A 12,546-nucleotide genomic window follows, 5' to 3' on the forward strand; every position below is an offset into this window, starting at 1 on the left:
GGAAAAACAACACTCAAAGGACACAGTCGCCCAAACACGTTGACAAGTTTGTTTTTTTTTTCTGTTTTTTTTTCCTACTCAGAAATATTAAAAAATATCATGCATATCTGACTAACAGTACCAATAATATATCAATAAAGGTTGAAAAATAAAGATTATGAATAGCTTAAATAAATTGATTTCAATACACACAACATCAGTTTTAAGGTGTAAGAAAACAAATCTTTTATTACATTAACATATTCTATTTCATCATTATCATTATACCAGATTTATATAGCGCCCTTTTCATGATTAACACGTTCAAAGGCGCTTTACATATAGCACACGCAGTCACACAGGGCGCGAAATTCACCCACTACTAGTACAGACACAGAGCGATCTGACCAGAGGGATAGAGTGAGATAAAGCCCCCAGCACAGATAGACAGAAAACCTTTTAGATACAGGCCTTTCAGGCTAACTTAGCCTAGCTCTTTGCGAATTGACAGTCTGGTTCTTTAACGTGCCCGGTGTATAGCACCGATACACGCGAAGCCGTTTTTCCTGGGAAGAACCAGTACATGCCTCTTGGTTAGGTGGGAGACACTTAAGAGCATCTCAGAAATTTCCAGTGCCTGGATCGGGATTCGAACCCCAGACCTCTGGATTGACAGTCAAGCGTGTTACCACTAGACCACCGGCCCACCTATTTCCTCTTCGTATAGTGCATGAATATTCATTTTGTAAACACCTATGCTACACTATGGTGAAGATCTAAACTAGCTGTGATCTTAAAGCATATATTTTTCAGACAGAGGCATGTTAGATATATATAATAATGTTTAAAGAAGCTTTATAACTTTCTAAATTATTTCATGTTTAAACATATGCAGATAAAGAAAACTGAGTACAACTGCACTTGATAGGATGAAGTTACGTCTCATAATCGTATGCATTTTGTTTGCCAGCCAAATTCAATTAGGCATGATAAACTTAAAGGAATAAACATACGACATTACTTACTGACATTAACATATATAATGTGCTTCCAAAAATATAACACGCGAATAAAGTATAAGATTTCAAGTTATTAATCAGAACTCATATGAAGCATCAGTGTGTCTTTAAAGAAATCAATACATGTCCTTCTTTGGTCATTAGTAAAAATCGTATTAGTATTTGAAGTATTTTGTATGCTTGAGCATGGTACTTTTTGTTAAACGTCAACTGAAATAAATACATTTATTTAGACTACACAAAATATGAAGCCAGTTTGACCAAAAAAAATCATACTCTATGTCAACTGGAGTGATAACTATAAATACCTCAACCATTGAATTTAGCCCATGTTAATGAAATAGCTTTAAATTCAAAAGAGTCATTGAATCACAGCACTGATACAGCTCTACACTCTCGCAATCCAATGGTATTGGTCAGACAACCTTTTCAGTTTAAAGAAACAACCTACTGATATGACACACTTCTAATGTTAATTATTATACATCGTGTGTGCTGCTGCCCGGAAGCACGACATGGAATATCAGCATCATATGCACTTAATAAGTGAGATCAAAGATCGGTAAGCTTTCCTTCTACATACTACAAAAATACAGATATTTAAACCAAAAATGTCTACTGCATTTGTAGACCTAAAGAATGGTGTGTTGATTGTTTACAGTTGCAAAAATGTTACATAGCAGTTCATATTATTCTTTTGTAAAATTATATAAAGCGCACAGTCATAAAGCTGTACACGAAATAAAACGTTTGTATAATCTTATTGTTTAGATAAAATACCCCAAACTACAAAGTACACATTATTATCTATCCATTCACTAGTTTAACAAATGAGATAAAAATGCTAATGTTTCTGATTTATTTATCATTTTTATGATAGAGACTACTTGCATTTGATCTTGTTCTAGCATTGTTTTAATGTCGCAACAACACTAGTTTTTCATTTATAATTTAGGTTATAGAAACAAACTAACAGTTTCTCTAAACGCTAAACGATTACCCATGTATGAGCTCTAAATGGATCAAAAAAAGCAAGGGTATCTTGAATACGGTGGCGGATCAACGGATATGCCCAAATCCTTAACGGGTCCGAACTCTGAGGCAAATGACTTTTTAGTAACATGCATGGTATCCAAAATGGTCTGTACTTGGTTGGCGACTTTGTTTAGCAGCTGAAACGTGTCGTCGTGCTCGCTGTTGTCTCCCTTAGATGCAGTTCTTGGTAATGATCCAGACCTTTTCCTCTGGGATGTATTTCGTTTTCCTTTGGATTTCGCTGAATTTCGCGTCATGCCTTTGACTAAATCCTGAAATTTCTTCATGAGGTCTGTACGTCCAACGTCCTCCAAGCATTGTGAGATAAATTGCTCTAAAAGTATTAAAAGTATAAAGACACTTTTATACGATCTGCCGTTACAAGTTTTGGACATCTTTAAATGACATTTGTAGTAAATAATGGTAATACTTAATTTGCAAGATAATCTGATGCTGAAACTCTAATGTATGCTTAAGCATTGTTTAGTCTACCGAGTTTCCCTTGGACTGAGCAAACGTTTAAAAGAAAGCTGTTTTCACTTTTTCTGAATAACAAAGGAATAACAGGGATTATTATATTAATGTTGACATATTTACCTGTGACCGAGGGCTGACGTACAAATTTCATCTCGGAAGTTTTAATGTTAGGCCTCGCGTTAAAAGTTTCTTGCTTTATTAATGCGAAAGCCTCTAAAACCAGAACTCATTAATATTGATTGATACAAAACTAATCCTCCATTAAAAAAAGGGTGAAGTCATAAGTTTACGACCCACGATGTAGAAAAATTGAAAATATAAATATTACAGCAAGACATCCAATCTCAGTTTTTGATTAAGTCTCCGTGCTTGCAACTCTCTCAACCAATCAAATGAGCGTGTCAAATTGGGTATATGCTATCATCTTTTTACGATAAAAATATAGTCACATCTGAACATTTAACTATATACAAACAGAAATTTGAGTGATGGATCAATTACTTTTGGAATTAGTAATTGTAAATGTGACTTTACGAAAGTTAAAAGAAACAGGTAAATTGTTAAAGGGATACAAGTACATATTTTGACATACTCAGGAAATGGTCAGTAGAATCATACCAGAGAGAAATATTTAAATAATAAACAGTTAAAATTATCAAATGACTTAAGACTCTGTTACGCCTATACAAGTATAAGGTTAAGTCTTATCAAACAATTACTTTCTACTAAATCAGGATGAACTCTGATAATGCTTACATTCCAGTATGTCGCAAATCAAATATCGCAAGAAGTAAGGTTATTTACATAGCCATTTATTTGAAATTATGTTATATATTTACTAAAGTTTTTACTTTCCAGCATTTATGTGTTTAAATCATGATGTTTCAAACGAATACGCGTTAAAATTATCTAAAACAGACAATTTTAACAAGAGATCACATAGTGATCTTGGCGCCCACCAATGTGCCATTTTTGAGTGTTCCAAATTTCAAGACTTATTGACTAGCTCAAGGTCAAATTTCATTTCCGTACACAACACTGTGCATGTGGTCCTAATTCGAAAGCTGTAGCTTGAGAAATGTGAAAGTAAGTCACTAGATCAATTTCAAGGACAAAGTTCTTTGTACACAAAATTAAGCATGTGCATCAAGTTTGAAGCCTGTAGCTACAGAAATGTGAAAGTAGGTCACTAGGTCAATCTTAAGGTCAAAGTTCATTTCGGTACACAAAACTATGCAAGTGGTCCAAATTTGAAGGCTGTACCTCGAGAAATGTGAAAGTAGGTCACTAGGTCAAAATCAAGGTCAAATTTCATTTCAGAACACAAAACTATGCATGTGGTCCAAATTTGAAGCCTGTACCTTCAAAAATGTGAAAGTAGGTCACTAGGTCAATGTCAAGTTTAAAGTTTTTTTCAGTGCACAAAACTATGCATGTGGTCCAAATTTGAAGGCTGTAGCTACAGAAATGTGAAAGTAGGTCACTAGGACAAAATCAAGGTCAATTCATGTCAAGGTTCATCTTGCCACTCAAAACCATACATGTGGTCCAAATTTGAATGTTGTAGGTTATTGACTAGAAGATTTTAAAAGCTTTTCCCTATATAAGTCTATATGAACCATGCGACCCCCAGGGCGGGGCCATATTTGACACTAGGGGGATAATTTGAACAACTTGGTAGAGAACCACTAGATGATGCTACATTACAAATGCCAAAGCCCTAGGCTTTGTGGTTTGGACAAGAAAATTTTCAAGGTTTTTCCCTATATAAGTCTATGTAAACCATGTGACCCCCGGGACGGGGCCATATTTGACCCTAGGGGGATAATTTGAACAATCTTAGTAGAAGACCACTAGATGATGTCACATACAAAATATCAAAGCTCTAGGCCCTGTGGTTTTGAACAAGAGGTTTTTAAAAGTTTTTCCCTATATAAGTCTATATAAACCATGTGACCCCCGGGGCGGGGCCATATTAGACCCCAGGGAAATAATTTGAATCATCTTGGTAGAGGACCACTAGATGATGCTTCATACCAAATATCAAAGCCCTAGGCTCTGTGGTTTTGGACAAGAAGATTTTCAAAGTTTTTCCCTATATAAATCTATGTAAATTATAGAAATAAACAAAGGGCCATAACTCACTCAATATTTGTTGAACCAGTCTGATTTTCAGGGGGACACAATTAGAGTACCAATACATCATTCTGACAAAGTTTGGTCAAAATCCCCCCGGTAGTTTCTGAGGAGATGCGATAACGAGAAATTGTTAACGGACGGACGGACGGAAGTTCTCACGAAACGGTATTTATGTGACACCCCAATTGTTCTCTCTATTGTTCTATCAGTCACATAAAAAGAAAAAAAGGTCAAATAAACAGAACGGAATGAATGACATCAAAGAGAAAGTACCGTTATGAAGTCACTTAACCATCATTTCGCGGGCACGGACGGACTGACGGACGGACGGACGGACCACGGACGCAGAGTGATTTGAATAGCCCACCATCTGATGATGGTAGGCTAAAAATGAAGGATACCTGTTGTTTCAGTTTCTTACAAATATAGCTGTACAACATTTTATTGCAGTGAACAAGAACTGTCAAATACAATCAGCGGCACTGTGCTTAGAAAGTCGTCCGATAATGATGCCGATGAAGCAGGTTCGATTACAGGTTGCGACTGATATCCAGACTAGTGTTCATTGCATGAAGATTTCTAAAATTAGTAGGGACCTCAGTGGTTGAATGGTTAAGGTCGCTCACTTCGAATCTCTTGCCCCTTACCATGGGTTCGAATCCCCGCTTGGGGTGTAGAATTCTTTCAACCGCTTGGCTAACAGAAGGTCGAAGGTGTCAGTCTCTGCCTGTAATAATGCCCGGAGGGGCACCTTGTGCCTTCATCTAGTTTGAAAAGTTGGAAAAGTCGCTATATGACCTATAACTGTGTCAGTGTGACAAATGGTAGTGTTTCAACAACAGAGTATGGTGATAGAACTTACCCATGTCCACGATCGTCTGGGTTTCCTTTATTTCTTTGTACAGGATACCGGCTAGAAAGAAACTTTGGTCGTTGTCAATAGTTTGTTTGAGTTTGTCATTTGGGTCCCAGACATATTTGTTTGCAAGCTTTTCTTTTTCACGACAACGTAGTGATCTGCTTATCTTTTTAAGAATTTGGAGAGCCTCTGCATTAATTTCTACTCCAACAGATACTGAAAATATTACAGAAATAATCGTATAACCGATCATATCAACTATAAGACCAAGGCTGAAACTGTTCCACATTAATTCATTTAACATTTAGCTTTAACCAAAATAGTCAAACTGGGTAAATGTGTTTATTATATAAGAAACATTGAATTGCAATATATATCTCTTATTTATCTCAAATGCTAGTAATAACAAATCTCATCAAGCATAGCACAATAGTATACGTACCTTCTTCTGCAAATGACTGCAAAAGTTTCCTGAAGCTGTCTAAAAGAATCTTATCCATCTCCTCGACAGTGACCTCGGAGAAAAATCTGTATTTGTGTACTTGGAGCTTTAAAGGTATAATCTGAGACTGTAAATCTTCAACAGCTAGTTCCAGTTGTTTTTGTCTAATCCTATAACTGTCATTCAGTCTGTTTGCGACAACAGCTGAATTTGCAGATATGAGTCTTCGAAGAACATTTTTATCGCATGTGCTGACTTGTTTTATGGCAGATTCGAATTCTGTCAAAGCGCACTGACTCGATAGTGAAGCTAGGCATAAATGATCATCTGATACAACAGTCTTGAGAGTTCTAATCATTACGTCGTCATGGAAATGTTTCGTCTCTAGTTCAGCTACTTGTTTTTTGTTCTTTGCAATCTCTCCTGAAAGGCGTAGACGTTCTACCTCGCTAACTTCCAGCTGTTTAGACTTTGCTTCAAATTGTTGATAGATACTAGCTAGTTTCGGTTGCTGATCTATGTCCAAAGTTTCTCGGTCCATGAAATCTGAAAGTATATTTTGTGAGGTGAGTCTTAAGTCTGTAATTATATATATAATATATCATGGCACTTTTGTAACTGTAAAATATTTTTATTAATTGAACAAAGTTATATATTTCTTATACAGTACGTGCTTAATCCGTCAGATGTCTGTTCTATTTATGTTCACCCGTCATCTACAAAATACTTTTCAGTCGGATGAAAATCGTTATAAAAACGACAAGAGAAAAAGTTTCTTATGTTTCTCTTATTTCGCAAACAACGGAATATTTACCTCCGACATTGTAAACTTTGTTTATTTTGACAATGTCGATACCAAGCTCTGTAAACTCAACGTTACATGCCCCGGTATCGAGCAATTCTTCTAGAATGGTGACATATGAATCTGGAATCATCAGGGTGATTAGAAGACTTGTTGAGGGTTCCAGTCCAGCTATAATCACAAATTCTAGTGGTATGAAAAGAATTGCCGCTACTCTATTACGGATGTTTTGTACATACGCCCTTGTGCAGTTTCGAAAATTACGTCCTTCAACATGTAATTTCACGTACTTAAATCCGTTTTCTGAAATATAATTGTAAATAATTTCGTATTCAAGAACAGTTACAAATCATGTTTTGTAACATTTTAAGTATCATGTACATCACATTCGTACAGAAACACACAAAAAAAAACAGAATAATTGGCGATGTAAGATTAATTCTTGTCAGCTGTAAAACACTGAATTTGATATTTCATGAATTTTATATTCTCGACGAGAATGTATATTGCTTATAAAAAATAGAATTCGTTTGCTAATGAACAAGTATTTGCATGCAATTATTTAAAATACATAGTTTATTGTTATTTGCGAGCTTTTGTCTTTGACTCTGCGATTGTGTCTTGATATGGCCTAGATTGATGAAAGTATAAAGCCTAATTCTTCGGATCTTTCTTTATCCTGTTATTGAATTGACAAAAGCTATAGATAAGTATGGAGTAGGATGACTTATAATATGGAGTAGGATGACTCATAATAATTACCTGGTAGTGCGGACGCAGGGTAGAAATGAATCACATTTCCAATAGTGTTAGCGTATTCAACTCCTTGTTTGGTAAGGTCTACTCTTCCTAATCTATACAAAATTGCTTGAAGATAAATCAGATTGTCACGAGTCAGTAAACGTCTTGTCCTCATGATACTGAACAAATCTAGGGCCGATCGCATTTCATTCAACGTTGTGTCGCTAATTCCACCAGGTCCTGAATGTTGAAAATGTTATTAATTAAACTTATTCAGCTTCGGCTGAACAAATGTATGTGGCGCTACGATTTAGTGTGACTTATCTTATTGTAAGTGATGTTCGTAAAATGGATATAAATTAAAATACATATTTCTTGATGTGCCGCTTTTATCGTTGTAACAATTCGAATAAAACGTGTGATTTTCAAATCTCATCAATACGTTCTTATTTTTAAAATTATAGAATCTAACTTGGTTTTAATGAAATTCATTCGCTTATTTTTAACATTAAGTTTAGTTTCAATAAAGCAGCTGAACATGTAAAACAACTAAACCCTTACCCTGCTAAATTTCTATTATGAACTTGTCCATCTTTCAATTTATTTATTCAAAGGGATGTTTGACTGAATAGCGAACAGTGCAGACCATGATCAGCCTTTATTGATGTGCAGACTATTCTTTCTCTGCACTGGTCGCAAAGACAGAATCACTTGCCGCCAGCAGGCTAAGGGTTAACATACTAATTCAACTCATCTTAACATTGTTTGTTTTACACATTTAGTTAGGAAAAAAATATGAGACGAATTACCCAAAGCTGTATAAATCTTATTAAAGCTTCATAATGCTTTTATTTGAAATGTGGCTGCCACATTTTCCACCATGAAAACAAAAACTATTATTAATATGTTGTTATATCCTATTTGCATCAATTGTTTTCTCTAATATATGTCAAAGTTTGAAAATTGATAAATATAATAGAAAGTTTATTTGAATTTATTGTTTTTGGTTACCTCCCTTTATAGCTCTAACGGTAAACCTTCATGTACAGTATTAAAAGTAGCACATTTTTCACCATGTAATTGTGCATAACATCTGTTTGGACAGCTATTTCATTTGTTTTTAACATAAAGTTTAAAGCCTTATGGGACTTTAACTATACCTCGAAACAGATGCTTCATTTTTTCAAATACCTCTGAAGTAATTCCTTCTGCTATATTATCGAGAAAAATGTTGAACTGCCAGTCAGGGTGAGGCTCAGGTATTTCGTCAAAATCTTCCGTTGAATCAGCTTGAGATACCGGGTTATCGGCATTCGTTGGTTGAGCTGTTTCTGTACTAGGTGCAATATTAACAGTATCTGTTGGTTGTCTTGGTGCCATGGGCAAAGCATCCGTCGATAGAGAAGCGTTAGGTAGTTCCATCCTTCTGTGATAATACATAGGCATGTATATACTTCATTACATTTAGTATCAGAAGAAAAAGCAAAGTTAACAATACTCAGACGAAAATGATAGTTACGAATGTGCTCTTCTCAGCAAGTTTAAGAGAGAGTTATTTCAGAACATTGCGAATGATTAATTAGATTACTTTAATACTTTAAAATGCAATTATTCGTTTAGAGGAATCATGTTCATTTAAACGGGTTTTGTCCTTTTCAAATATGATCAACATGTACTCGTTTAGCTGTAAATAATATTGTAGTAGAAAGATTAAATTTTAATCAAAGATATAGAAAATCTACCTTTAACCTTAAAGTGTGACCTTGCCCTTGGATCTAGTGACCTGGGTTGTGTGCTCTGCACATCGTCTAGGTGAGGTCAACAATTAATGTTAGTTTAATGAGCGGACAAGGAATTAATCTGTTTAACCTTTGACCTCCAAGTGTGACCTTGACCATGGTTCTAGTGACCTGTAGTTTTCGCTGTTCCCGTTGTCTATATGAGGTAAACAATTGATATCAGTTTTATAAAAATCGTCGAAGCTGTTTACACAATAGAGAGCAGACGCAAAATTAATGTGTCTGGCCTTTGACTTCCAAGTGTGACCTTGACCTCGGACCAAGTGACCTAGTTGTTCGCTCTATACGTCATCTTGATGAGGCTTAGATCTGATGCTAGATTTATATAAATCTTAACAGATGGTTAGAAGATATGGAGCAGACACGACGGATGGGCAGACGAACGGAAGGACAGCTATACCGGTATACTTTGTATCTGGGGGTATAATTATGTTGTTTTCTTTATTTCTAAGTGTGACCAAAACATTTAAGGTCATCTTCATCTTGATATGGTAAATGTTTGTACCATGATATTCAAATATCCATGTATGCATGAAAAGTTATAGACCAGGAAAGACAAATGGCTTTAAATCTTTGACCTGTAAATGTGACCTTGGCTTTTGAGCTAAGAGTCTGGATGTTGCACGTTACATGTTGTTTTGTTATGGATGTAATTTGTGCTATGTCATTTTATTGACACGATTTTGTGTACACACGAACTCACGGGCGGACGCACACATGGACAATTGTAACACTATATGTCCCCGGGAATAAAACACCATTGATTAAACGTTGTAACAAGAAATTCGTATTCACAAGGCTAGTCTCAACAAGCCCTAAATGTACTGTCTTTGTTTATCTTCCGTTTTCTAAACAAAAACAGTATCAACTATATATGAATAGCAATATTAAGTTTATTTTTAATTTTTTATAATATCTATGAAAGTTATTGAAACAAAAAGATTTAAATAAATCGCAAGTTTATTTCATTTAACAGGCTTATTTCTATAGAAATTTAGAAAGAACATGCATTGTGTTTTAGTATGTAAAATTTTAAATGCACATCGGCGGGAGTGTACTGTATTGTATCCAGTTACATCCGCATGTTACTGACGTGTATCAGCAAAGCGCGCAAACATTTGGCGCATAAACATGAACTCTTATACTGCATAAATTAAACCGACTTCATGCGATAACATTAGCCGATAAATCATGTTGCATGGATAAATGCACGCAATAGCATACGCTTAAAGTACTAGAAAATATCGCAGTGGTAGAGATAAAATCCATACATACAGATAATGTACAAAGACGGTCATATAAAAAGATGTTATTTACTACTGCTATCTTAAAATAAAGGAAATAGAGAAGTTAAAGCTAACATTTTAGAAGATATATATATAAAAATAAGTATATTAAATATGTTGTTTAAGCTGCTCCTTCATAAGATGGAAGGCTTTCAGTTGTACTTTGTATCATACTTCCGAAAGTACAAATAAATGTATTAACATTGATTTATGCTTTATGTATTTCATGGGAGTAGTTATCTGTTAAAAATGTTGATATTTTGATGTACTAATTTTAAAGCTATGAAAATGAAACATGATTCGGCATATGTTAACAGTTAAAAAGAATATTTTGTATTTTTTATACAACACAACACTCTTTGCTTATAGGAATTAAGCTCTAAATGCATGTCAGACTGGAAATGAGCATATAGGAATGTTATTAAAGCTCTAAAGATTTAGCGATTTTACGAAATAGGGATTATGCACCTAACTAAAGAGATAAGAGGGCGACAAATATACGAATGAAATAACCGTTTTTTATAAATTATTTATGCTTTGATAATTATTCTACGATTGTAAAAGTACATAGGTACTGTAAATTGTTGTGGATTCTAATTGGATATTTATTTTCTTTCATAAGAACAATTTGCTGTTGAAAATAAGAATTATGTAATAAAATTTACTCTAACATAAAAATGAAAGAGAAAACAGTTGTGTTATGTGTTGTTCTTTTTTATCTTATGCTTTACGTAATAAGGTTTTTCCTCTATTTAAATGTAAAACCATTCCATTGATATTATACTATTATACATATACTAAAGAATTCAGATATTGGTGATAGAAACTTTTTCAATTTAAAAAAAATCATTAGTGTAAAATACGATTTTGAGAGGTATTTTCCATTTGTAAATTTCTGCCAGTTTTTGTTACACTGTTTCTTTTTAATTCAAATTTGTCTTTGCTTCTTAATTTATTGTTAAAAAAACTTTTAGAATATCTTAGTTAGCATAACAGTAATGTTTTCATGTAAAATTGTACTTTTAAAAAAAAAAAGCTATGATGAAGCCTGATATAAGATATGATTTTGGACATATAATTATAATTATTTTTAAATACAAATGAATTGTGAAACATTTTTTTGTTGAAGTGTCAACCTAAGTAGGTACATTAATAAAATTCCAAACAATTTTACAGTAGTTTACCTTAAATTTTTTAAGACAAATAATTATTAAACTACACAACAAAAACATGATGATCCGCCATGTTTGACAACCACATTCCTTTCCGAATGTTATCAATAGATTTCACTCAGTAGTGCCATACACTTAGGTCTTACATTATGTTAAGTAAAAAACATCGTTCAACTTACTTTTAATAAGATATTTGAAGACAAGTTTTCCAAAAAGAAATCCAAACTTTAAAAATGTGTGTTAAAAACGGAAGAGAAAAGTCAATGTCACGTTCTACATGTTTGCGCGTACTTGTAATTTATTTATAGATTTTTTCGCAACGAGGCTTTCGTGGAATAGTGGTAGTTTCTACTTTCATTTTCAGTGCAATATTATGAAATGTTACTGGTGTATATCAAATTCGGTGAAGAATTAATAATTAATAAAAAGTGACAATTAGAATTAGGTAAATGTAATTATTATCGCATCGAAATTAATTATCTTAAGATTTCTCCTTCATTAGTTTTATATTTTATTAGTTTCTACAGTATGTGTTTTTGGCATGGGATGGTGGAGGGGGTGCATGTTGTTTTTTCAGTCAGTATACATAGCGTTTTTGGAACTTTATCTTCGCTAGAGGTTAACATTTGGCAGCAAACACAACTTATCATATAATGTCTGACCAATAAAATGGCGATTCCAATGAACGATCTTCTAATTTGAAAAAAAAAAATAAAATTGACGAGACGTTTGCAGATTTAAACGTGATCTCAAGGCAGACAAGGAGAAAATACGAAGTGAGAATTTTACTTCTTTC

General features: G+C 34.0%; 2 protein-coding genes across 3 annotated transcripts in view; one reads left to right on the forward strand and one right to left on the reverse strand.

Annotated features, from left to right (window-relative positions):
- The window catches only part of LOC123552425 (uncharacterized), a 270,191-nt gene that overhangs the window by 195,849 nt on the left and 61,796 nt on the right, over positions 1–12,546 (forward strand). The gene's annotated exons all lie outside the window — the stretch shown is intronic.
- Positions 1,844–12,044, reverse strand: LOC123552421 (uncharacterized). 2 transcript variants are annotated; one of them, XM_053541930.1, is made up of 8 exons: positions 11,930–12,022; positions 9,236–9,428; positions 8,654–8,919; positions 7,515–7,733; positions 6,765–7,055; positions 5,951–6,496; positions 5,512–5,724; positions 1,844–2,367 (listed from the first exon to the last, which is right to left on the reverse strand). In XM_053541930.1, exons 3-8 carry the CDS (start codon positions 8,913–8,915, stop codon positions 2,021–2,023), a joined length of 1,878 nt encoding a protein of 625 aa, XP_053397905.1. In that variant the 5' UTR covers positions 8,916–8,919; positions 9,236–9,428; positions 11,930–12,022; the 3' UTR covers positions 1,844–2,020. The 2 variants fall into 2 exon arrangements, with proteins under 2 accessions (XP_053397905.1, XP_053397906.1); XM_053541931.1 differs by lacking the exon at positions 9,236–9,428 and having other exon boundaries at positions 11,930–12,044.

Source organism: Mercenaria mercenaria, chromosome 4 (genome assembly GCF_021730395.1).
Source record: "Mercenaria mercenaria strain notata chromosome 4, MADL_Memer_1, whole genome shotgun sequence".
NCBI classification, from domain to species: domain Eukaryota; kingdom Metazoa; phylum Mollusca; class Bivalvia; order Venerida; family Veneridae; genus Mercenaria; species Mercenaria mercenaria.

Excerpts from the sequence above, each read along its gene's own strand:
- LOC123552421 (XM_053541931.1), bottom strand. The coding sequence starts at position 8,915 with ATGGAACTACCTAACGCTTCTCTATCGACGGATGCTTTGCCCATGGCA. Across the intron at positions 7,734-8,653 it reads AATGAAGCATCTGTTTCGAG|GACCTGGTGGAATTAGCGAC; the intron begins GTATAGTTAAAG and ends TTCAACATTCAG. Across the intron at positions 7,056-7,514 it reads CCCTGCGTCCGCACTACCAG|AAAACGGATTTAAGTACGTG; the intron begins GTAATTATTATG and ends ATTATATTTCAG.